We start from the raw sequence: 26192 nt of genomic DNA on the forward strand, positions 1-26192 counted from the left end.
GACTCAGAATACCGGACTTTAGAAAGCAAAAGAGAAAATCCTTCTCAGAACCGTAAGGTTCTGTCTGAATTGGACTGGGAAGGTCTACAGATGAACCCTGAAAGGATCCAGGTTTTAAACCAGCATAGATCTGAGCCACCTACCAGCAGCTTCTGGTCCAACTCACCTGCTATGCAGCGCCGGCACTGAGCTCGCTTTTCTGAAACCCTCTTTCACGATGGAGCACCGCCATGACTCCTTCTGAGACCGGGACCGGACCGGGGGTCCCGAGTCGTCCTTGGATCTTCCATGGAGCCCATCTCCTGAGGCGCTGAGGGCCGTCTCAGAACGTGACGTCTCAGAACAGGCCAAAGAGTCTGTTCGGGCCAGTGGGGCAAAACTCAGCTCCAGAATCTGTTTGGCGCTCTCACAGATCTGACTCTGAACAAAGAAACAGATTGATGACACTTGTTCGCATCTACAGGCATCAGGTCCTCAGTCTGCCTCCTACCTGGATCTCTGGGGTGAGGGTCGGCAGGTCAAAGGTGAACACAGAGGTGGACCCAGAAGTCAGCAGGTCCACACTGTCCAGACTGCTGTAGGACGTCCCTTTGGCTCGGTGGGACTCCATGATGCTCTCAAAGTGGCGACTGAAGGAGTCCAAGTTGCTTTCAGACGGCCGGCGGGGACTGTCGACCGAGATCGGAGTCTTCAGGCCTCCATGGGCATCAGACGATGGCTCCAAAGTCCTGGTGGATGAGAATCTATCACACTTTGTGGGCCAAACCCGGGGTGGGGGGTCAGACAGCATGGGCAGGAAAGGAGTAGCTCAGTTTAGAGGATCTGTTGCTCTAATAGCCAAAGTTCTCCTCTGATCCTTTCCTGTGTTTATGGTCTAGTTTAAGTACAGAAAAAATATCAGCCAATCACAGGCAAATAGGATGGACTTTCTCCATCCAGGATCCTGTAATCTGTCAAACTTTTACCTCTGTTGGTCCAAGAAAATAGAATAATTGGACAGAATCCATCTAATCTAGATCCAACTATTAAAGATGACCGAATCTGGATAATCACCTCTAACTCAGATTTTATTCACCCTAAAGGCAGAAAGGTATGCAGAAGCTACTCTGTAGGAAGGTTCTACGGCTTCCTCCAACAGCCCAAAATCATGACTGGTAAAGCCTCCATGACTTCCTGTAACAAGTGCTAATGTCTTAACCAGTGCAGATCAACCTTCTACCCTTGTAACAGGACGGAGAATGACAATTATTTTCCTCTGCATTAGATGATAAAAATTTTTATATGATAACAGTGTTGGATGATAACGGTGTTGGATTATAACAGGGTAGGATGATAACAGAGATTGGATTTATTGAATTTATATGATCTTGCAGTGGAGAAATTTACTACTAACATGGCGGATGATAAAGGTGTTGGATGATAAGTGTCAGATGATGACGCCTTGGATAATAACAGTGTCTTGTTGAATGATAACAGTGTCGGATGATGACGGTGTTGGATGATGACATTGTCGGATGATGACGGTGTCGGATGATGACGTGTCGGATGATGACATGGTTGGATGATAACGGTGTGGGATGATGACGGTGTCGGATGATGATGTGTCGGATGATGACAGTGTCTGATGATGACGGTGTCGGATGATGACAGTGTCGGATGATGACGTGTCGGATGATGGTGTTGGATAATGACAGTGTCGGATGATGACGTGTCGGATGATGGTGTTGGATAATGACAGTGTCGGATGATGACGGTGTCAGATGATGACGTGGAGAATGATGACGGTGTCTGATGATGACGTGTCGGATGATGACAGTGTTGGATGATGACAGTGTTGGATGATGACGGTGTCGGATGATGACGGTGTCGGATGATGACGGTGTTGGAAGATAGCAGAGTTGGATTATACCAGTGTAGGATGATAGTGATAGATTTATAACTATTGATCTCACAGTGGAGAAAGTTACTACTAACAAAGTTGGATGATAAAGGATGATGACAGTGTCGGATGATGACGTTGTCCGATGATGACCTTGTCGGATGATGATGGTGTTGGATGATGACAGTGTTGGATGATGAGAGTGTTGGATGATAACGGTGTCAGATTATAACGATGTTGGTTGATAAAGGTGTTGGATGGAAACAGCCTCTCACCGTTTCAGCAGCAGACTGAACACCTCCTCTTCTTCCTGAGTCACTCTCTGTCTCTGCCGGTCACCCTGCATCCTGACGCTGGCCCAGCTCACTACTCCTTCCTCCTCCTCCTCATCATCTTCATCCTCGTCTTCTTCTTCTTCCTGTCCATTCTGCTCTCTCCGCCCACCTGTGTTGGACTGGTGGCAGACGTCCTCAGGGCTGAAGCAGGACTTTCCTAGAAGGCAGCGGTTACTGCTGAAAGCAGAGTCGGCCTCCTCGGCGGCCTCAGCCTCCGCTCGCATCACCTGAACAACAAGAACACCTTCGGACTATTGGACCAGAACCCCAAACTCATTCAGCCCAGCAGAACCAGCTCACCTCGTCCAGGTCCGTCTCCCTGTAGCAGCGCAGCGGCACGGCGTCCAGATCTGTCTCAGAGTATTTGATGGACCGTCGGATGATGCCGGTCTTGGGGGCGGGTTCTTGGGGGTGGGGGGTGACCAGCTCCACCTCAACCTGCTGGACCTCGTGATGCGAGAGCTTTTGATCCCGCAGTTCCCAACACCTCCTCTGATTGGATGGCTGCAGGGGGAGGGGGGAGGTAGGGGAGGGGCTGGGTGAGCAGCTGGTGGGAGGGGTCGAGGACGAAGTGTCTGTGTGAAGAGAGAAATACGTGAGGAGACCGGACCTGAAGACACCGGACCTGTTTGACAGCTCAGATGGGTCTGAACAGGTTTATTTCTCAGAACTTTGAACAGATTCTAAACTGGTCAAGAGATGATCTCACATTTTCTCTATTGGTTTTCCATTCCCCTTAAAGACCCAGTAGTTCTGAGGTCTGATATGATCTCCATACAGGTTGGGTTCAAACATCTGACTGAGTAAGAATAAAAAGTCCAAACAGAACCATCAACTTCCAGCACTGATTTAGAAGCTCCTTCAGTTCCTGGCAGAACTTTCTGCAGCTCAGAGAGTAAAGACTGACCCAGCTCCAAAGAAGGAACCCAGCACCAGCTGATTCTGACGGAACCAAGCATCAGTGCTTTGTCTGGGTAAAGAACAGAACCGATCCGATGGAGGCAGCCGGCATTCTGAGTAAAGAACAGGAAGTGAAGGTGGAGGCTTCTGACGTCTGCTAAGCTTCTGCTAATTGGCTTACTGGAAGCCGCTTGTTTACTGCTCCCAGTCCGACCAGCTAAGCAGGTGGAACTTTTCATCAATGGTTCTGAGCAGAACCCAGGGAGGGGTTGATAAAGTGTCCAACCTTTGCTGCGATCACTGTGGTCCGTCGGGCCTCCGAACAGGAACTCCCACTTTGCTCTGGCGATCTTCTGAGAGTGAGAAGATGGGCCGGATGGAGAGCCGCCGTCCAGCTGCAGGAGTAGAGAAAACACTGGTTTGTGTTGCTATGGGAACAGAGTCAGGAACATAGGGTCTCCATGTTTAGATAAAGCAGGTCTGTCACTAGAGCAGATCCAGGAAACCAAAGATGAATCTAAGCAGAACATCTGATACCAGAACCAGCAGGTTTTTATTTCTTTAGAGGAACAGTCCGAATGTTTCCATAGGAACAGCTAACAGAATATCTCAGACCTATTAAGGTCAGCCTTACATGGATTCTGGTTCTGAAACCATGTTGCTCTGTTGTGTCTGGGTCAGAATCCCCTCCAGTTTAATTCAGAACAAACAGAACCCATCACTGTGAGGACAGAAACCAGAGTTCAGCTGGACCCAACAGAACCAAGGACACAGAACACAAATGGAACCTGCGTGTAGTTTCGGACTCCAGATCTGTTCCACAATAAGCTAAATATCATCTGCAAACATGAAACTAAAATGCTACCACAGTCCAGATTCACACCATCATATCAGAACCACTCCTTCAATCCCTTCAGTGGACGCGGTTTGTCAAAGAATATACTAACATTTTCTGCTGTTTGCCCATAAACTATAGACCTCTACAGTCCTTTACGACCCACGGATCAGTTTCCAGAACTAGAACCTAACGTTTGAAATCAAGACTGATGAGCTCTTCTCTCCATCTCTGAGCAGGAATCAAAGCTCCCTGCTGCCTGGGGGAGTGGCGGCCTAGTGGTTAGGGCGTAGACCTTGGAATCCTGAAGTTCTGAGTTCGAGCCCCACTCCAACAGACTGCCACTCTGGGTCCCTGAGCAAGACCCTTAACCTCCCCATTGTTTCCTGAGTACTGTACAATGGCAGCCCATTGCTCCCCAAGGGGATGGGTTAAAATGCAGAGAGTTAATTTCTCCAATTAGAGGTTAATAAAGTTTAATTATTATAAATCATTTAAAGTCACAGGGAGGCAACCGTTGCATTTCCTAATTCTCCCGAGTGGTGCCCGACTTTACACCAGTGAATAAAGTGAATGTAATTGGTCGATTATCAAGGGGGCGGGATTGTTGTGGCGGAAGGTTTGCAAGCAAGTTTGGTTGTGGCCGGTTTGTCGGAAGCATCTTGCTAACCAGTTAGCAGCTTAGTGCTAGTAGGTTCCCAATGGGAAATTCCATTGAGACCAAGTAGCACTAAATTGGTGACTTAGAAACGACGCTGTCAAGGAACGCTATGGACAGGAGAAACATGCAAGAGGAGGAGAGTTTAGCGTCGGAGGTCGTGGATGAGTCTCCTCCGTCATCCATTTTTTATTTAGAGGAGGAAAGCGGGGACGAAGATGTTGTGGAAGAGGACGCCAGGGCGGCAGAAGCTTGGTTTGGTGTAGAAGGCTTCCAGCCGTACATGTTTGAGCCCTTGCCTCGCAACGCTGCCAGTTCTGTTAGCTCTACGCCTGCAGAAGACACAGACGTCCATCCCCGTGAACACTGGGACGCAACTCAATGGGAAAGGAAAGGATTCTGATTTTAGGTGTTCAGGCTGACGTAGAACTAACTGGCCTGCAGAAGATAACGAAGAAAAAAAAACTGATTTTAAGACAGGATTTTTTTTTTTTTATAGAAATTTTCTAAATTATTGTCTGAAAAATATGGTCTGATAAAGAGAACATTTATATACATGTTTAAGCCAGAATGATTTGACATTTAAATATGATTTCCCTATGACTTTAAGGTTCTGCTCAATCTTTTCAGATCTGACTCAAGACTTAAACTAGATGCTTTAGACGCCTCACAGCCCTGACCTCTATGTGGAGGAATCCTGCTGGGGTCTGAAACTCTGTGCTGTTGGGGTTTTCCTTCATAATCTTCTGGATGCAGGAAGTCCACATCCATGACATACACTAGCACCAAGGTCCCCACACTCCTCCTTGATCTCAGATATGTTGCAAACATGGCGACAAACCCCAGCCAGCTTGCTAGGGCCACCTTTCAGCTCACTCAGTTGGGATGAAGACCTCCTGGGTTCTGAAACGTCTCCAGAGGAGATCTTTCATTAAAGTAGGGTCTCCGATCCCAACAAGCACATCACCTATGGTGCAAATAACAAAAGGCTTCATCATCTGCTTGTTGGAAACAAGAATATTAATGATCCCTGATTCATTTAGCCAGCTTTAAGAATACATTGTCAGAGCCGGGATAGAAAGGAACCGTCATAAAGCCTATTCTTTCTAAAACACATTTATTGTTTATGGAAAATGTACTCAAACACAGCGAGGACCGCCCCATCCAGCCAACCTGTATCCCTGAGCCGCCATCCGCGGTACCGTGACTGGACTGACTGGAGGTCTCAGGGGACAGGCTTCCTGTCACCCCACTGGAGCTTGAAGAGGACATCCCAGTTGCTCCACTGGGATCCTGAGCCTCTTTCTGGCTCTTAGGCATTCCCAAAACCAGCAACTGGCACTCCTGGGCCAGCTGTTTCTGGACTCCTCGTGTGTCCTTTCTACGGCACGGATCGCCGCTGAGAGCAGAACTTCTAGAAGACGCCTTACTGACAGTATCAGCTCTGTCCACAAGAGGTCCAGACTGCTTCTGTTCCCTGGCAGTCCAGCTAACCAGTGGAACCTCTGAATGTTGACTGGACACACTTCTCTTGGTAATCACAGGGCTCACAATCGGTGGCCCATCAAACAGGTGGTAATACTGCCTCTGGTCCATGGCGGATGGTCCGGGGTTTCCAGAGGACCGAGTCGGTTGGTAGGGATGCAGACTGGAAACGTCTTTAGATGGTGATGGTGTCCGTCTCAGTTGGGGGTCCAACACTGGTGACCCAGAGGCAGATTTTCGGTCCAACTGACTGGGAATGGCAGGAGAAGCTGGTGGAGGAGGTGCTTTTTTGGACATCATGGGAGAAATGCGTCCTGGTTTGGTTTGAGGTGCCAGCGTTTCTGTTCTTCTGCTGTGGTTCTGGTTCTCCGTCAGCTTCGGCTCGGGATGCCGGAGGTGAGATTCTTTCAGGGGCGGTCCTGAATATCTGGGACTCTCGGCTATCAGTGAGTCCGCCTCAGAGGGTGTTGGCGAGGGGGTCCATTTGTTCCACCTGTCAGCGGAGGTTCGGTTAGACTCTCCAAGTGCCTTATAATCTAGTTCGGTGATAGAGTATGGGGAGATGCTCCTCCTGTCACTGATGGGACTGTTGGCATCACTTGTTCTGCTACTGCAGCGGGGCGGATGGGAGCTCTTACTGTCTGACTGATCACTGCAGCTCCCAGCTTCCCATGGGCAATGACCGGAGTTGGTGGTTTTATCATGACATCTGTTACTGATGCCATGGTAGGAGTTCCTAGCATGGTGCTCAGTCCCTGCAGGAAAACTGCTTCTCGGGATCTCATGCTGAATGTCTGTAGGTCTCCCTGCAGGCAGAGGAGCCTGGAATGCGTTGAACCTATGACCTTCGCCCTGCACCCAGGGCCTCTGTGGACTTTGAAGAGGACCACGGGGTCGAGCTGATGAGTAGAATGAGTCGCCAGTTTGAGCAGACAGGCGATCAGACGCAGGACTTCTGGGTAATCGGTTCAGTGACCCATGGCAGAGTCTCCTATCCATCTCTAGGAGATCTCTTCTGGATGGTAGGGTCCGAGTACTACGGGACTGGACAGGGGAGCCACCCAAAGAGCGGCAGCGTGGAGCCTGAGATGGACTGTTGTTCTCTGATCTATGACCTGCAAACCTTCGCCTCAGTTCTGGAGACCCAAACTCCTCTAAGGCCCTATGGGTGGCGTCTCTGTCCACCGCCTCCATGGCGGCCTTCGATAAGGAGGGAGAGGAGTCTCTCTTATGCTGCAGCCTGTCGCCTGATGTCTGATCGCTGTACCACACTGGATCACTCATCCTCTTCTGCTGATCCTCCGTTCTCCTCAGATAATGGTCAGCATCGTGCTGGTGCCAGACGGTACCGTGTCCAGATATGCTGTTCACGCTGCCATTCTCTATGTACCCATAGGACACCAAAGATGTCTGTCCGTTTTCATCTAGCATTGCTGGGGCATGGCGGGACCTCGGACTGGTGCTGTAGGTGGAGGGGATGCTAAGCCAGCGGGGGGGTGAGGATGACTGGGGGTTGGCCACCTTCCCATAGCAGGGATCCAAGTCAGGTGTGCATCCAGGGGAGCCATAATGGTTTACAATGGCTTTGTTGGGGGTCAGAATCTCAAGCAAGTGGCCAAAACTTTCATTGAAAGCATCCTGATGATGGAACTGGGCAGGAGATGGATGTTGGCAGCTGACTGAATGCCTGGAAGATGACTGGGAGGAGGCCAGGCTGTGGTTCCCACCCGCTGAGCAGTAAGGCGTCACTGGGGATGGACTCCGGTTGGAACTGGACCGGCTGGAGCTCCTCTGAGAATGAGAGACGATATCTGGACACTGTAGCATCAACTGGTTGGCGCCATCATCGCCTGTACCCAGAAACTCCTCCTCCCCCTCAGAAACCGAGCGGACCTCCACATACAGGTGGAGCACTTTACTTGGCTGAGACATGGTTGCCTCTTTAACACCGGGGTCTTTCCTTTTGCTTAAATACGCAGAGGACTGCTGGGGTCCCGTAGAAGGCTGAGCTCTCTGGTCAGTCTGAACACCAGATCCATCCCCCATCAGCTCACACGTCCTGGAACCTGCAGCAAGAAGCACAGAGAAGAAAATCTGTTCAAATCTTTCCTCAGTTTTATCTAACCTCTGTGGTTAACCGTCTCAGGAAGAGGTTCAGTCTGAAAGCCCCTTAAAGTCGTAGAGAAGCGGCTGTTCCAACCGTTGCATTCCTGAATTCTCCCGAGTGGTGCCCGACTTTACAGCAGTGAATAAAGTGAATGCGATTGGTCAATTATCAAGGGGGCGGGATTGTTGTGGCGGAAGGTTCGCAAGCATTTTGGTTCTGGCCGGTTTGTCGGAAGCATCTTGCTAACCAGTTAGCATCTTAGTGCTAGCAGGTTCCCAATGGGAAATTCCATTGGGACCAAGTAGCACTAAATTGGTGACTTCGAATCGACACTGTCAAGGAATGCTATGGACAGCGGAAACATGCAAGAGGAGGAGAGTTTAGTGTCGGAGGTCGTGGATGAGTCTCCTCCGTCATCCATTTTTATGTAGAGGAGGAAAGCGGGGACGAAGAGGATATTGTGGAAGAGGACGCCAGGGCGGCAGAAGCTTGGTTTGGTGTAGAAGGCTTCCAGCCGTACATGTTTGAGCCCTTGCCTCGCAACGCTGCCAGTTCTGTTAGCTCTACGCCTGCGAAGACACAGACGTCCATCCCTGTGAACACTGGGACGCAACTCAATGGGAAAGGAAAGGATTCTGATTTCTTATTTCAACCGTTGCGTATATTAGCTGCAACATATGAATCAAGATGCTATGACCGAAAACATTTGATTGACAGATGACTGTTGATATATGATTGGCCGAATTTAGGTGTTCAGGCTGACGTAGAACTAAGTGGCCTGCAGAAGGTAACGAAAGAAATACAGATTTTAAGACAGGATTTTTTTTTTAAATAGAAATTTTCTAACTTTTGGGACAATATGGTCTGATAAAGAGAACATTTATATACATGTTTAAGCCAGAATGATTTGCAATTTAAATATGATTTCCCTGCGGCTTTAAGTCACCTGCTTCCTGTGGTCCTCATCAGACCGCTTAAAGCTGGGAGTAAAGAAGCTGCAGAAACTCGGTTCCTGCGTGTCTTTATGAGCGCTGGAGTGTCACTAAAAGGAGGTTTTCTGTCCTACTAACCAGAACCCCTCAGGCTTCTCCACGTCAGCAGCTCCTCTGGGTTCTCCATGTAGGTCAGTGGCTAACTGGATCAGAACCAACGTGGCTCATTTACGGGACGGAGGCTCAGACTGTAGCAGTAGAGAAAACTATGAAAGCAGATTGTTTCTGAAACAATAACTGTTTGCTAATCAGAGGTCAGAACAGCGGTTCTGCCATGTTCTACCTGATAATGGTGGCAGAACAGTTAGAAGCTCCTGATTTTAAAGGAACAATGCGAAATCAAACCAGAATCAAAGGACGACCCAACAAGTTTAGACGGTTCAGCTGCTGGTCCACAGAAGCAGCGGGGCGGTGCGACGGTCTATTGGTTTGAACCCGAAGCCCAAACACGCAGCGCCACGGCCAGTCTTTGGGGAACGCTCACGGGTGAACTGTGTGTCGTCCAGCGTTGGATGAGGGGTTGTAGACAGCGAACAGCTCATCAAACCGGCACAGGGACGCCCACAATCCTAGCTAGTTCCTGATTGTCCCTCTGGCGTTGTGGCGTGCGATAACAGCGCAGATCAATATTGGGTATAAATCAAAAATATCTGCGTCATACCTGCGACAAGCTAACTGCGACACACTGCTGCGGGACGATAACCTGCCCTTTAATCTGCTGATGAGTTTATTAAACTCTGTGTCTTTTCACACAGAAACGTCCCACAACCAGAACCTGTCTCACCGTGTGATAACAGTTCAGTTCGGTTAGAGGAGTCCGGATCAGGAGTCTCCGGTAGCTGAAGAGAAGCTGGTTCTGGGACGTGGATCATGGCGGACCAGCAGGAGTTCTGAACAAACATGCTAACCTGAGAATTGATCCCTGAAACCAGACCAGTCCCAGCGTCCCCAGGACCCGGTTCTGTAGTCATCAGCTCTCTGAGGAGGAGGATGATGAAACTTCCTGTTTACTTAAAGGCTCTACTTGATGAAAGGAGCCGACCGACCGCAGCCTGAGGCCACAGAGTTCTATCAGACGCTGAACTTTGAACCCAGTTTACAGCGTGGCTGGTTTTAGACCAGCAACAGAAACGGCGAAGAAACACTTTTCTACAGCAGAGGGTAGAGTCAGCTACTGAACCGGACCAGCACCAGTCCAGAACCGGGACAGCCTGCCGCTCAGCTGCAAAGAAAAGCCTCAGAGGGTCTGAAAAACTGATCATCCAGACCATCTTAAGGAAAATCAATTCAGCCTGAAATATGTAGAGAAAGAAATAAATTTCAGTTCAGAGTCAGAAAACTGCTCAATGGAACCAGTTCAGTCGTATTTTAGTATCTGTCAATCTGTCAACGCAGTACGATGAATCAGTTCAGTGTAAAGAACCAGTTCATTGAGAGATCTGTGAAGAAAGAAAAGAACCAGTTTAGAAGAACCAGTTCATTCAGGGATCCGTAAAGAAAGAAAAGAACCAGTTCAGAAGAACCAGTTCATTCAGGGATCCAAAAAGAAAGAAAAGAATCAGTTCATTCAGGGATCCGTAAAGAAAGAACCAGTTCATTCAGGGATCCATAAAGAAAGAAAAGAACCAGTTCATTCAGAGATCTGTGAAGAAAGAAAATAACCAGTTTATTCAGAAATCTATGAAGAAAGAAAAGAACCAGTTCAGAAGAACTAGTTAATTCAGAGATCCGTGAAGAAAGGAAAGAACCAGTTCATTCAGAAATCTGTGAAGAAAGAAAAGAACCAGTTCAGAAGAACCAGTTCATTCAGGATCTGTGAAGAAAGAAAAGAACCAGTTCAGAAGAACCAGTTCATTCAGGATCTGTGAAGAAAGAAAAGAACCAGTTCAGAAAAACCAGTTCATTCAGGGATCCGTAAAGAAAGAAAAGAAGCAGTTCATTCAGAGATCCGTGAAGAAAGAAAAGAACCAGTTCAATCAGAGATCCATGAGAAAGAAAAGAAGAAGTTCATTCAGAGATCAGTGAAGAAAGAAAAGAACCAGCTCAGAAGAACCAGTTCAATCAGAGATCCATGAAGAAAGAAAAGAAGCAGTTCATTCAGAGATCAGTGAAGAAAGAAAAGAACCAGTTCAAAAGAACCGGTTCATTCAGAGATCCGTGAAGACAGAAAAGAACCAGTTCAGAAGAACCAGTTCATTGAGAGATGTGTGAAGAAAGAAAAGAACCAGTTTATTCAGAAATCTATGAAGAAAGAAAAGAACCAGTTCATTGAGAGATGTGTGAAGAAAGAAAAGAACCAGTTTATTCAGAAATCTATGAAGAAAGAAAAGAACCAGTTCATTGAGAGATGTGTGAAGAAAGAAAAGAACCAGTTCAGAAGAACCAGTTCAATCAGAGATCCGTGAAGAAAGAAAAGAACCAGTTCAGAAGAACCAGTTCAATCAGAGATCCGTGAAGAAAGAAAAGAACCAGTTAGTTCAGAGATCTGTGAAGAAAGAAAAGAACCAGTTCAGAAGAACCGGTTCATTCAGAGATCCGTGAAGACAGAAAAGAACCAGTTCAGAAGAACCAGTTCATTCAGAGATCAATGAAGAAAGAAAAGAATCAGTTCAGATTCATGTGTTGAGGAACCAGGAACCACCTCCAGAAAGGTTTTGAGGAAGATCCCTTTCCCCTGTGAATCATTCAGAAGTTCTAACAGAACCGGTTCAGAACCAACTAAAACACAGTGAGGAGACCTTCAGAAGACCTGGAGAACCGCTGATCCAGGAAGGTCTGGATCCTGACTGGAGGTTCTGTGTTTTCAGACCACCTGATGGTTCTGCAGAAGCCAGAGCTAATGTGTGTTCTGTAAACTGCGTATATTAGCATTCAGTCAGCCCTACTTTACTTTGCTAATAGGATTCATTTATCACCCCCCCCTCCTCCTCCTCCTCCTCCCAGCATGCATCACTCAGCCTTCCAGCACACACACACACACACACACACACACACACACCCACATAGAGCTGTAACCTTACCTGAGTGTCCTCTGTCCTGCCGCTGCCGTGACGTCCCCCTGGTTGCCGTGGTAACCTGTTTCCTCCTTCCTCTCTGTGGCACTCAGTAACCTGGTCTTCGTCCTCTTCGTCCTCCTCTTCCTCTCTGAACACTTGTTGTCTGCAGCAGAGCCGGCTCATCGTGGATTTACTGGCTAAGCTCCGCCTTCTCGTCCTGATCCTGATCAATCAGCCACTGGCTCCTCCCTCCTCAGCTACAACCAATCTGAGGCTGGGTCTGCTCCTTCGGCCAATGGCGGATTGGAGGGGGTGGGGCTACTGACCTGATCAGGAAGCAGAGAGGTAGCACTGATTAATGATCAGGGATCACTGAGGTGTGATGTCACTCTGCTGCACTGTGATTGGCTGCCAGGGATCAGTGGTTCCAGCGGCCCAGGTGACCTGATAGCAGACTGGTTCTGCTGGTACTGATTGTACCAGGAACCTGATTTGAATCAACCTGTGCTGCTTTAGTAAACACTGGGCCTGGTTCTGATCCACCTGGAGAACATCTGAGCAGAGTCCATCTGAAGCCGCTCAGAGGTTCTGAATCCAGCAGAACCAGAGAACAGGATTCTCCTCACCTGAGATCAGCTGGGGTCCAACATCCCAGAACCGGCCTCGGTCCCACCTAGAAGTTAAAGCAGACGTCATGTTTGAGTCACAGAGCGCTCGGATCGACCCGGGTTTCTGTCAGACTGACGGTTCTTACCGGGTCGGGATCAGGGGTCCTCCTGTGAGCTGCTTTGCTTCATCCCACGTCTCCAACAGGTCCAAACCGGTCCAAAACCGCTCCACAGCTCCTCGTTACCCAACCCAACACTAGGGTCTGCTGTGCTACTGGTCGTCCGGCTCTGCAGATCTGGTTCTCCACCTTTCAGATCCTGAATCTTCTCCTCAGGAACCAGTCCAGTCATCTGGGCCAGCAGTTCTGGATCAGGGAGGAATGTTCTACAGAGTCCGTTCCTACTGGAACTGAACCTTCAGAAAGTCTGGACAGCCTCAACGCCTGGACTCAGAATCAGGCGTCCAATCAGAACCAGGCATCCAGTAGAGGAGGGTCACTGGTCGCTATGGTGATTCTCTCCATCATGGGGGGTGGAGGGACCAGAACCTTCTGGTGGTCCAAGTGTCCCCTTTATGTTTCTGACGGGTTCACTGAACCTACTGGAAGTGGATGAGTGTGGGCGTGTCTACCAGGGGCAGGATGATGATGATGATGATGATGATGATTTTTTAAGTATTAGGGAAGCTGCTGTTCCAACGGTTCTATTTCCGAATTCTCCCGAGTGGCGCCCGACTTTACACGAGTGAATAAAGTGAATGTGATTGGTCGTTTATCGCATTGGGACCAAGTAGCATTAAATTGGTGACTTAGAAACAACACTGTCAAGGAACGCTATGGACAGCGGAAACATGCAAGAGGAGGAAAGTTTAGTGTCGAAGGTCGTGGATGAGTCTCCTCCGTCATCCATTTTTTATTTAGAGGAGGAAATGCCGAAGACACAGACGTCCATCCCCGTGAACACTGGAACGAAACTCAATGGGAAAGGAAAGGATTCTGATTTCAACCGTTGCGTATATTAGCTGCGACACATGAATCAAGATTCTATGACTGAAAACATTTGATTGACAGATGACCGTTGATATATGATTGGCCGAATTTAGGTGTTCAGGCTGACGTAGAACTAACTGGCCTGCAGAAGATAACAGGGGAAAAAACAGATTTTAAGAAAGGATTTTTTTTATAGAAATGTTCTAAATTTTGGGACAATATGGTCTGATAAAGAGAACATTTATATACATGTTTAACTATAAATATACAACTTATTCTGATTTCTAATTTCACTTTTATTGATCCCACTTCACATCCACAATAAGCAGCAGAATGTTCTCCATCCAGGCTCAGACTGGGAATGATTTTCAGCCCTGGCATTTTTCCATCTGCACCGGCCCCACTTCTGGACGGTATGATTTAAGGAGGCCGGCCCTCGCCGATGAAATCAGGATCGGCCCAGCGGGCAGATGCCCGCTATCAAGGATGACCAATCCCAGCCTGCTCTCCACCACATTTACAGCATTTATTCTTTACTTTTTTACCACATTTTCCATATTCCTGATCTCCAGCAGACCTTCCATCATTGTTTTCATTTACATTAAAGCTGCTAAATTACCAGATTTCTGGCATTTCAAACATCAGAGGCGACGATTAAACATTCTGACATTTTAGATAATATTTCCAAGAAAAACTTTACTGCTCTTCTTCCAATGTGATCAACACTGAAAGGTTGTCACACCTTTCTCCCTCCACCAACATCCTCCTTTCATAATGGATGTACTTCCTGCTCCCAGAGGCAGCTCTCCCCTGATTGGCTGGGCTCCTGCTGACGTCGCCTGCTCCCTGTCCTCTAAAGGTCACTGGACCTTCTGCATCCTGGAGGATGCAGAAGGTCCACTTCCACTTATTTCAATAAATCTGCATTAAATGCATCTTTAATTATTAAAAACGTCAACATGATCAGAAAAGTTATCTTAAAGAAAAAACGCATTTTTTTTTGCTCCGTAAAAAAACAGTCTCTTTCGATTCTAAGCAGGATTCGGGAGCGAGGATCCCCCTGCAGAAATGTCTATTTTAACATTATTGCAGGAGTTTTCCGCTCAGAGCAGAACTCTGTCAGTATTTTAACAATATTCTGTTTTATTAGCACATGTTTAAATGTTCGGCTGTCATATAATCTCTAATCGATCATCTTAAAATGAGACTTTTCCAGGATCCTGTTGTTGCTGTAAGAAGCGATCAGCGGGGAGGACCGCTGCTTCAACAACAACAGTTTCTGGAAAAGTGGGAATATTATTTCCATAAGCAGCTGTTTGCTGCAGCTAAAACCAGAGCCGAATTCACCGGAGGGGCTCTTATTCTGACCCAGTCTGCAGACTGAGTTCTAAAGCAGCTTTAATCTTGTAAATTATTAGAATAAACCGAAATCTTAACATGTTTTTATAGAGTTTGGCGAAGCGGTTTCTTACCTCCAGCAACGGAGTGAGGTGGGGAGCTCAGCGGCTCTCAGCGGCCCCTGGAAGCCCACAGAAGTGCGGACGTGGACTCGCCCTGTAGGTCCATCCACGGTACTGGTGTCGGTAACGCGCAGAGGGACCAGTTGGAGCAGTAACGGTCATCTGCGTTACAGCCCCGGGATAGAGAGCCGAACCCCGGCTGGAAGCGGCCCGTGGTTCCGGTTCGGCCTCCACTGTTCCGCCGCTTCACGGATTTCTGCTCCTGTTTGAATTTATTGATGTTTTCCAGACAGCTGCTGCACTTTAGTTTACCTTCTCCACGGTGACTTACATTTCCGCATCGTTAAGGTGACGTAACAATACGTCAGAGGGGATCTACCAATCAGAAAACAGTCAAATGTTTTTTAAAAGCGTTTGTTTTTTTTATTTCCATAAAAGTAAATCTGTGATGAATGAGAGGAAAGTTACAGAAACCTCTGATTGTTTTTAACAGGTCAGACTTTATTAATCATCCATTCAGCATCAAAGCAACTTTATTTATCCAGAACATTTCATGCAGTGTTCCTCACAGCAACACAATGAAACAAATTCAATCATTACAAATATATGAAAAATAAATAATATATATATAATTTTGTCTCTGTGTTGCCCTGGCTACCTGACCAGGGTGGACCCCGCCTCTCACCCACTGACAGCTGGAGACAGACACCAGCACCTCTCACCACCCCAGCAGGGATAAGAGTGATGGAAAATGGATGGATGGATTTCTTAATCCCAGTTATTCGGCTGGAGCGGTGGCGCCCTCTATTGGCCAGCCACCACTGGTCTCCAGTCAATCATAGAACAGCAGAGACGTACAACCAGCAAACTCCCACAATTCAAATACACCAATTAACCTGAGAATGATTTTGGACAGTGGGAGGAAGACAGAGTACCTGGAGAGAAGCAGGTATCCACAGGGAGACCATGCAGAAAAAGATCAAACTCAAGACCTTAATGGGCGGCAAACTGAACCACCATTATTATAGGATATATTACCCTTAAAATTACACATTTTTCTTTTTTTGGAGTTTTTTTCGGCACTAGTGACTCATTTTTAGGACAGTAGGCTGACAGGAAAGCGGGAATGAGAGAAAGAGGAAGAGACATGCAGGAAAGGACCACAGGTCAGATTCAGGCTGGAACCCGGGTCGCCCGCGTCGAGGACTAAAGCCTCCTTACATGGGTCCACCACTGCCCCACCTGCACCCCCAAAACGACGCATTTCTATTGTTTCTTTAAAACATCCTAATTATTCATCCTACACAGGAAGTGCTTCACTTTTTAAATAAAGCATTTATTGGGTGAAATCTGGACTGGTTTCTGTTTCTGTCAGTGAAAACGAACCAGATGTGAAGCTCCAGCTGTGGATCAGAGGTCAACACTAACTACAGACTTTTACTTCAGATTTTTTTTCTTTGTAAAATAAGAATTTGACTTTTGTTATACCAAATAGATAAACCTTTAACTTTTACGTCTTCACTTAATTATTTACTGATAAAGATCAACAGGAATGTATCCTGAAAGGATTTGTTGATGTGAGAAAGAGAAGAAGAACTGCCCTGTTCCTTGTGGTCCATTCTGCTAATGGCTCGCTGTTAAAAACAGACCTGGTTGCTTTTATTCCTCTAGAGACGAGGAAGTTATTCCCCCCACTTTGTTTCACTCTAAATATCGCCTGAAAACCTGATTAGTCCTTAACTGTTCTGCATTATTTGAGGAAAAGTGAACGATGAACTTTAGTGTATTTTCTCTCTTAGGCAGAGCTGCAGGAGGAACTCTGAGTTTTCAGGCAGAGCACGGTAGTGGACGTATGTTACTCTCAGTGGTGTCAAAAGTTCACACGTTCGTTACTTAAGTAGAAGTATAGATACTGCAATTTAAAAACACTCTGGTAAAAGTTGAAGTATCAACTTGACCTCTTTACTGAAGTAAAAGTGAAAAAGTATGTGCTCCAAAAACTACTTAAAGTATAAACGTATAAAAAAAGCAGCTAGATGCCGCTATATGAACTGAAAGTTACATTTTACGATTATTTCTATAATTCTCTGAGATAGGGCCAAGGATGAGGGAGGCCTTGTTGGTCTCCGTCTCCCGATACGCTCTCGCCTGTGTCCGACCTTTCAGACATTTCAGCATCTTTTTCTGAATCCCACATTGTAGCATGGCATAGACAATTCACGTTAGCAGTTTGAAGAACACCTGCTTGCTTCTGATGATTTCCTTTAGCTAACCAATGAGTGTTTGCGTTCTATGACTCATCCAATCAAACTAGTTTTCACTAGATGTGGGCGGAGCCAATGATCTGCATTGGATGGAGCACATGACGGGAAATAAATATTTAGAAACATTAAACTGAAGCCAAGAGTAACGAGTAACGTTTGATTTGAAAATGTAAGGAATAGAAAGTACAGATACCTGTGTGAAAATGTAATGAGTAGAAGTCAGAAGTAATGGAGTAAAGTATAAATACCTAAAAAGTGTACTTAAGTACAGTTACTAAGTATTTGTACTTCGTTACTTGACACCTCATCCGCTCTACATGCACCGTTTCTATAAAAGGAAAGTAAAACCTCCTTCTTTTCACGTCAGAATAAACTCAGTACCAGTCTGACTTTTATTAGAGTATTTTACTGTTAAAGTATTTTCTACTTTACTTAGTTTTTTGTGGTTTTGAATCCTTCCTGCTCCTCTGATGAGGATCCACAGTTGAACCTGGACCTGTCTGAACCCTCATGGTCCACACAGGTCCAGGTTCTGGTTTCCTCCAGCAGGGGGTGCTCATTCCCAGAACATGATGGAACCCACTGATCTCTATTCATTCTCTGCTAGCTGATTGCCGGTTGGTAGTACGGGGTTGAAGTGAAACCATAGGCCGCCATATTGGTACTCCCTAGTTAGACCGGTCTCAATGTAAACAATCTGTGCTACAGCATCGAACAACCATGATGTGCTCATTTTCAGGGACTGAAGACTATTAAATTAAAGATAAAATCATCACTTTGACACAGACTGACTGTTTCATAGCATCAGTAGATTAACTTTAACTTAGAATGAAAAGATAGGCCCATCACATTACATAGTCATTATGAAGTCAATAAATCATGTAATATAACATATTATACAATCCATCACAATGAAATTAATGTGTTGATGGAGCAGAATAATACAGATGAGCCTAAAGTGATAAATTGATGATGTTCATGTAATATTCAATTCTATTCAATTCTATTCAGTTTATTTCTATAGCTCCAATTCACATCATGTCATCTCAGGTCACTTTCCAGTTCACCAGATCATCCAGTCAGATTGGTTCAAAGTTTTCTATCTAAGGAAAACCAGCTGATTGCATCGACTCATTGACTCTTCAGCAATCCCTCACACTAAGCATGCTTGTAGCGACAGTGGAGAGGAAAAACTCCCTTTGAACAGGAAGAAACCTCCAGCAGAACCAGGCTCAGTGTGAGCGGCCATCTGCTGAGGCCCACTGGGGTTCAAGGAGACAGAAGCAGACATAGAAAAAGAAGCATAGATACAAAAGGCAACTGTCAACCAGCTCCACAGGCGGCCCCGTCCAGGAAACACACAGCCAGGCAGACGAGCTCCGAGCCAGCTCCCATGTCAGAGGATGAAGAGAGCACATCCAGTTAGTCACAGTCAGAGAAACAGGACTACACTGGAAAACAGGCCAAGCTCCAACATCTAGAAACAAAGGTGTTGATGGCAGCAACACAGCTGATATTTCTCTCCAGGATGGAGTCACAGCCAAACAGGAACAGACCAGATGAAGCTACTGTGAGAAAAAGCAGAGAGAGCAGAACGTTAGAGATTGAACTAACAGATTCTGCAGAGTGGGAGAATAGAGATAGAATGAAGCAGAATGATGAAAAAGGGGTCCCTATGTCCTCCAGCAGTCTAAGCCTATAGCAGCATAACTATAGAGATAGCTCAGGATAACCTGCGCCACTCTAACTAGAAGCTTTATCAAAAAGGAAAGTTTTAAGCCTAGCCTTAAAAGTAGACAGGGTGTCTGCCTCACGGACTAAAACTGGTAGTTGGTTCCACAGGAGAGGAGCCTGAGAACTACAAGATCTGCCTCCCATTCTACTTTTAGAAATTCTAGGAACCACTAGTAAACCTGCAGATTGAGAGCGAAGTGCTCTGTTAGGAACATAAGGAACAAATGACAAATAGACATCTATTGATGACATTGCTATGGTTATTACATTTAATTTCAAGATTTTACATCAAGACTGAATTACAAGTACGCGTCTGTTACTGCTGTAGTATGTTTCTAAAGTACTGCATGCATGATGCCGTATACCAGAGGTAACCATTGAAAATCAATGGGGTAAATAAAGAATGACTGCATTAACATTTCACAGTGAATTACTTGATATTTCCTCTATTTTCTAACGTTAGACCCAATGTCAGTGGCTAACTCAGTCAATGTCTTCCAGTCAGTCTGAGACTAATGTTAGTCTGCAGACTAATGTTAGTCTGCAGACTAAACTATAGGATCCATCGGCTATAGATGGATTTATTGCTTAGTTCATCCACTGACTGGGAAATTACCAGTGGAACGTCTTCCTGCAGACAGAAAACTGCTGCTTTTAGCAGCTAAATGCTGCACAGGGAGGGATTTTACTGCGTGGGAGTGGGGAGTACCGATATGGCAGCCGGTGGCTTCACTTTTTTTGGGCAATCAGCAATCCACTGAATAGAGATCAGGGGATGAACCTCTGAGGAACGTGAAGAAGTTCCCTGATGATGTCACTGATGTGACTCCCGTCAGTTTCCTGATTATTTATCAATAATCACTGATTTCTGATAAACTGACCCAGAACCTCTGAGGTTTTAAGGAATTTATCTTTAACAATTAAAAAATCTGTGATCATGATGACATCACTGCCCCAGTTTCTGAATCTCTGAGGCAAAGTTTAGATGATTGAGGACGTCCTGGTCCTCTAGAAACGCCTGGAGATCAGGATCCAGTATAGCTGCAGGTTTCTAGACTCCTGGAACCAGTCAGGGTGGAGCTCTGAGATGGAGGTGTCTGATGGAGGTCACAGCGTTCCAGGAGGAAGCGTGTTCCTCAGCCTGCTCTTCCTGTTGGTCTCCATTACCTGGTTCTGACGTCACTGTTTACCTGAACAGCAGCCGTTCTGTTCTGTTTGGTTCTAGCCAGTCTCACCTGGATTCCTCCTCGCTGACCTCATTGAGTCCTCCTGCTCCTCGTTAAGGTCTCTGAAGGTTGGACCCGCCTGACATTCTGCACATTCTGTCAAACCAGCAACCCTGACCTACTTTCCCTCTGAAACATTTCAGCACAACTAAAGACAACAAACATCTGCAGCAGATCTAAGATGGCTTCTCCTCTTCCTGTAATTATACATTAAATGAACATAAATCACAGCAGAGGACATTTAAACAGTTAATGTTCCAACCCACAAACCCCCCACCCCTCACACCCATTCATTCACCTACACTGAATTCATTCATTCATCCATAAATTACATTTTCTGAATAAGCGTTTATTATTGTCCCCCCATGTCCCTCCATGTTCTCTACAGATCATCAGCAGAAATAGTCTTTGGTTCTAATTATGCAGAAGTAAACAGCAGATTTTATGTCATTAAAAAAACAATAAAAACGATTAATTAAAGCGAACAAAAATGATTCAAATAAACACAATATTAAAAATGAAGAATAAAGTTGGAAAGCTGACTAATAAAGGTTAGATAGAAACACCTCCAGCTTTATTTCCAGCTCAGAAGTTTGTTAGAAACTCTGCAGGTTCTGATCTGATCCAGGACCTCACCTGTAGGCCCCGCCCCCTAGGCTTTATAAGCAGCGGGCAGGTGAGGGGCAGGCAGTGAGGAGGAAGAGGCTTTCAGCTGAGTTTCTAAATAAAGTTTCGGTGAAGATGATGGAGATGAACGACACGGAGCTCCTGCCGTCCCCGTTCGGCTTCGAGAGGCGGTTCGATGAGCGCGGAGCGATCCGGTGGATGCAGGAGAACTGGTGAGCTGCTCCAGAACCCACCTGTCCTCAGGTACCGACAGATTTTAAAACGACCCAGTAGAGCGAGAACATCTGGAACCCCGCGGGATTTTTTTCTAATCTGAAAAGATGAAAAATTCCCAGATTCCATTTAGAAAACCCGCCATTTAAAATAATCCCGATAATCTCTCTGATTCAGAATATCTGTGTAAAGCGATTCGGGAGGTTCGGAAACCCATCCGGTCCAGGGTGGTTCCGGCTGACCCATTTCTCTTCAAACGGGTCGTTTTGAAGCAGAGTTTCACTGAAACTGGTCTGTTTTTAATGGGAACCAGTCCAGTGAATCTGTTGCTACAGACGCACAGATTCAATGATCCAGTCATGCGTTCTGCGTGTTTCTTGGTCTCCAGAGAACTTCCTCTGCCATCTGATTCAGCCGATTAGAAGATCTGATGTCAGTCATTCAAAAACACTTTAAATTTCGTTTGTTGAAAATCTATCAGAGTTCAGATCCGCTGCGAATCTGGAACCGGTCTGATTTATGAATGGAGTTTCGGGAGGGGCGGATTAAAGTGCCTGGGTTGACACGTGTGTTCAGAGGGAGGCTGCAGGTGGAGTGCAGGTGAGACGCCGTGACATCAGAGGCACGGTTTGTTATGATTCGTGGATCAGGTCAATCTGGTTCCTGGCCATGGTGATGAAACCCAGAGGGAATGTTCTGGAAGTTCAGGTATGAGACCCGCCCAACTTTGATGAACAGGATTAAAAACTGTTTCTACTGATCCTTTAATGGTGCTTTGGGTGTGACATCAGTCGGTCAACAAGGTGGAGCCAGAGGAGATGGAGTTTAACAGGTTCTCCATGGAAAACATCATGGTCTCCATGGTTACTGCAGGCAGGTGGACCTTCTCAGAACCACTCAGTAGAAATTTTATTTATTGTCCTTCAGGCTGATGAAAGATGAAAAACAAAATAATTAAAGTTGGAGAAGATGCTGGAAAAATCTAAAGGTCACTTTGATTTTTGAGCATCGAACCTGCAGGGAGGAAGGATCTGCGATATCGTTCCTCAGTGTCCCTGCGGTGGAGCAGTTCTCCCAGAGCTGCTGCTTATGAAGGCCAGCAGGTGTGAGAAGAACCTGCTGGTTGAAGCGGCTCCCAACCATCTGGGTTTTAACATCAATGTCTTTCTGTCCTGCAGGAGCAAGTCCTTCATGTTCAGCGCGCTCTACGCCGCCCTGGTGTTCGGAGGCCAGCACTACATGAAGCCTCGACCCAAACTGAATCTGCGGCTGCCGCTGGTGCTCTGGTCGCTGAGCCTGGCCATCTTCAGGTAAGACACCAGAACCATAGAGCTGCATGGCTCTGCCGGGACCTGTGGGAGCAGCGCACCTGCTGCAACCAAAGTCCATCCAGCCAGAACCAGTCTCCATGGTAACCAGCAGCATGCCTTGCATTGCGTCATGCATTCCTGACCTGAGGAGTCAGAATGTCTGCTGTGCGTCTCCATGGAAACCAGTTTCACCTGCTAGACGGGTGTGGCCTGTTTGGAGCGGGTGGAGGTGCAGCGATCAGTTGGGATCCAGACAAGATGGTCTCCTGAACCAGCTCCCCCCGCCCCAAACGGGTCCAGGTTTCAGTTCCACTGGAAGCCGGACTGGTCCTTCGCTGCCAGTGGGCAGGGCAGGGGCTCGGCAGTCGGACCGGTTCTGACCTCTGTCATCAAACATTCCTCTGAAGCTCTCCGGGTTCTGATGGATCCTTTCTGTTGGCAGCATCATCGGGGCGGTTCGGACCGGTTCCTACATGATCCACATCCTGAGATCCAGCGGCTTCAGATGCTCCATCTGTGACCAGAGCTTCTACAACGGACCCGTCAGCAAGTTCTGGGCCTACGCCTTCGTCCTCAGCAAAGCTCCAGAACTGGGTGAGTAATCCTGGGGGTTCGGACCCCATCAGAACCTTAAAGGTGGAGGTTCTACTGGGTTGGAAGTTCTGGATGTTTGGTGGTAGATTGAAAACAAACATCAGAACTTTTCCGGCGTTTCGAGGACTGGATGGTTCTGAGGTTGACCTGCTGAGTCATGGCTAACGATGGTTTCTGTCCCGTTTCCAAGGTGACACAGCCTTTGTGGTGCTGCGGAAGCAGAAGCTGCTCTTCCTGCACTGGTACCACCACATCACAGTGCTGCTCTACTCCTGGTACTCCTACAAGGACATGGTGGCCGGCGGCGGCTGGTTCATGACCATGAACTACGGCGTGCATGCCCTCATGTACAGCTACTACGCAGCGCGCGCCGCCGGCCTGCGCGTGCCACGCCCCTTCGCCGTGCTCATCACCAGCGCCCAGATCGCCCAGATGGTCATGGGGCTGACGGTGAGCGGGCTGGTCTACCGCTGGATGCAGCAGGGCGACTGTCCGTCGCGCGTCGATAACATCACCTGGGCCACGCTCATGTACCTCAGCTACCTGCTGCTCTTCTCCAACTTCTTCTACCAGACGTACCTGCGCCCCGCCGACAAGGCCAAGACCCAGTGAGGCCGCTGGGAGCCGCGGGCCGGACCGGGTCCAGAGGAAGCTAAATGTTTATGTGTTTTATGGACTGAAGGAGCTCCGGTTCTGATCCAAATGGGTCAGAAAATTCCCCTTTTTTTCTGTATTTATTTGTTCTGAACTCATTGATCCGAGCGAGATTACCTGTTAGCATGTCTGTTAGCGGGTCAGATGACTGGTCGGGTCACCCCCCTTCCCCCTCACACACACACTGTTTCCTGTTCAGAGGTATGAAGGATCCTGATTGGCTGCTGGAGGCCTCCTGATTCACCTGAACGTTCCTTAAAACGGCCTCCGTTGGAGGCGGTTCTGAAGTGACTGTAGAACCGGGTCAGAGTTCTGGTCACCATGATGAACCTCAGATCTCACTGCACTAAGGCTGTTCTCTGGAAGGGGGGGGGTTATGCTCGTTTATTTAATGAAATTTAATAAAATAAGTTTTTACATTTGTAAGTTCTGGTTCTGAGTTTTTAAAACCCGTAGATGTTCAGATATTTGGCTCTAAATGGACCTGAACGGAACCGTCTGGGTCCAATATGGCCTCAGTCTGCCTGTTTTCTGAGGGTTTGTTTTAAATGTGATTAGCTGGAAACATTTCGCTGTAGCGATGGCGTTCTCTACAGTCCAACTTTATTTATAAAGAACTTTTAAAATTTCTACAAGGACCAGAGTGCTGGAACACCACAACACAGACGTATAAAAGATCAAATAAAATCTATAATCTATGGAAGAGGATTAGGGCCACTTAAAAAAAAAAGTAACTGCTTTTTACTTTATTTCAGTATAATATGAGGGGAAAAAGTCAGAATTCTGATTTTAATCTCAGAATTGTGGATCTTGATGTAGATGGACGCCATGAAGGCAGAGATGTGGAGCTCTCAGTTTCAGTAGTTTGGGAGAAACAGGAACACATTGGTGGAAAATTATGGAATTAGGAGACTATTTCTGTGCCTAAGGGTCCCTGCTGATGCTGTTTGATTAATGGAAGAGCAGAAGGTGATTAAAACCAGAGAGCTAGTCTCTAAAACAGACATGGCTACGGCTTGATGCTAACATGTTTGTTAGCTGTCAGAATTCTGAGATTTTTTTTTTCCCATATTAAACTTTAATATTTAAACTCTTAACTTTTTATTTTTTCAGTGGCCCTAATCCTCTTCCATAATGAAAATAAAATTAATTTAAAATGTATCACAAACTAAACTGAACTTCTCGTACAGTTTAGAAAGCCAAGGCAAAGATTGGTTCTTAAGAGCGATTTAAAATCAAAGAATTAGACAAATTTGCAGCACAGAGAACCACTTTAGTTTTTGGTCCCTGAAGAAGAAGCTGATTGGCTGACCTGAGTAAAGGGGCGGGTGTATGAAGGTGCAGCAACTCAGATAAGATGGAGCAAGACCATGGAGAGACTTAAAAACAAAACACCTTTAAAGTAATCCTAAAATGAACAGGGAGCCAGTGGAATCAGGCTAAAATGGGGGTAATCTGCTCATATTTCCGAGTGAAGGATGAAAGACGTGCTGCAGTGTTTTGCGCTCTCTGGAGTTGAGCAATATTAGAGGCACTAACCCCCAAATGAAGGGCGTTACAGTAATCCAGCCGGGTAGAGATATATGCAGGGATTACTGTCTCTAAATGAACCGTCCCTGGATCGTCCATCAGCCCACGGTTCAGAACAGCAGCGTTAAAAATCCTCAGGCTTAAGTCTTGAAAATGATTTTCAGCTGAAAATATTAAACTTTTGTGTCTTTTCAGTCCCAATCTGCTCTGGTTTGACTTTGTCTTACATTTGAAGTTAATTCAGAGGTTAATAAACTGTTTCAGAGGAGTGATCATAGCGCTCTGCATCAGCAGTGCTGCGTCTGACTCCCTGCCAGCTCCCAGATCAGCTTCTCTGATTGGTCGATGAGGCGCGTCCAGCAGCTAAAGGTCAATGTTTCACCTCAGAAGCTCGTGAGGCGCTGCTCCTTCTGCTCCTGGTGCTCTAAACACGCTGCAGGACCTTTTGCTGCACGTTGATGCTGGTCAACCAGTGACTTTGCATGGAAACCAGCTGCCTCTGCTGCTTACAGTCTGAACGCAGCATTAGACATTTGGTACATTTCAAATCTGCAGCCTTATAAATCCAAAGAGCCATTTCCTCCCACAGTCCGGCTAAATATTAGATGAGCCTTTAATAAAACTAATATCTGCTTTTCCATTTTAAACAGGTTTTTGTACTTTTTAAAAACAAGAGAAACATTTGATAAAAGGTGTGGACTGTGGAAAAACAAACTGAGAAGGAAACAGGAACCTAGAAACTTATTTTCTGTCGTTTTAATTTCATTCTATTGTGAAAATTAAATTTTTTTTTTAA

General features: G+C 46.5%; 2 protein-coding genes across 4 annotated transcripts in view; one reads left to right on the forward strand and one right to left on the reverse strand.

The window, feature by feature from the left end:
• The window catches only part of psda (pleckstrin and Sec7 domain containing a), a 56949-nt gene extending 41668 nt beyond the window's left edge, over nt 1-15281 (reverse strand). Inside the window, exons 1-9 of one of the 3 annotated variants that reach the window (XM_038308348.1) lie at nt 12942-13160; nt 12814-12860; nt 12212-12513; nt 5781-8158; nt 3401-3509; nt 2515-2789; nt 2155-2441; nt 491-728; nt 167-420 (exon numbers count right to left, since the gene is read on the reverse strand). In XM_038308348.1, the coding sequence (XP_038164276.1) occupies nt 167-420; nt 491-728; nt 2155-2441; nt 2515-2789; nt 3401-3509; nt 5781-8138 (3521 nt within the window). In that variant the 5' untranslated portion in view covers nt 8139-8158; nt 12212-12513; nt 12814-12860; nt 12942-13160. Of the gene's footprint in view, nt 1-166; nt 421-490; nt 729-2154; nt 2442-2514; nt 2790-3400; nt 3510-5780; nt 8159-9975; nt 10101-12211; nt 12514-12813; nt 12861-12941; nt 13161-15256 lie in introns of those variants that run through there. The other 2 variants (XM_038308346.1, XM_038308349.1) reach the window with 2 other exon arrangements.
• Nucleotides 15282-21146: 5865 nt separating this feature from the next.
• LOC119798746 (elongation of very long chain fatty acids protein 6-like) lies at nt 21147-24292 on the forward strand. The gene is made up of 4 exons (XM_038308345.1): nt 21147-21307; nt 22487-22618; nt 23061-23212; nt 23403-24292. The coding sequence occupies exons 1-4, from the start codon at nt 21210-21212 to the stop codon at nt 23822-23824; spliced, it is 804 nt and encodes a 267-aa protein (XP_038164273.1). The 5' UTR covers nt 21147-21209; the 3' UTR covers nt 23825-24292.
• The last annotated feature ends 1900 nt before the right edge of the window (nt 24293-26192 follow it).

Source organism: Cyprinodon tularosa, unplaced genomic scaffold (genome assembly GCF_016077235.1).
Source record: "Cyprinodon tularosa strain WSP-4 unplaced genomic scaffold, ASM1607723v1 ctg634, whole genome shotgun sequence".
Lineage (NCBI taxonomy): Eukaryota > Metazoa > Chordata > Actinopteri > Cyprinodontiformes > Cyprinodontidae > Cyprinodon > Cyprinodon tularosa.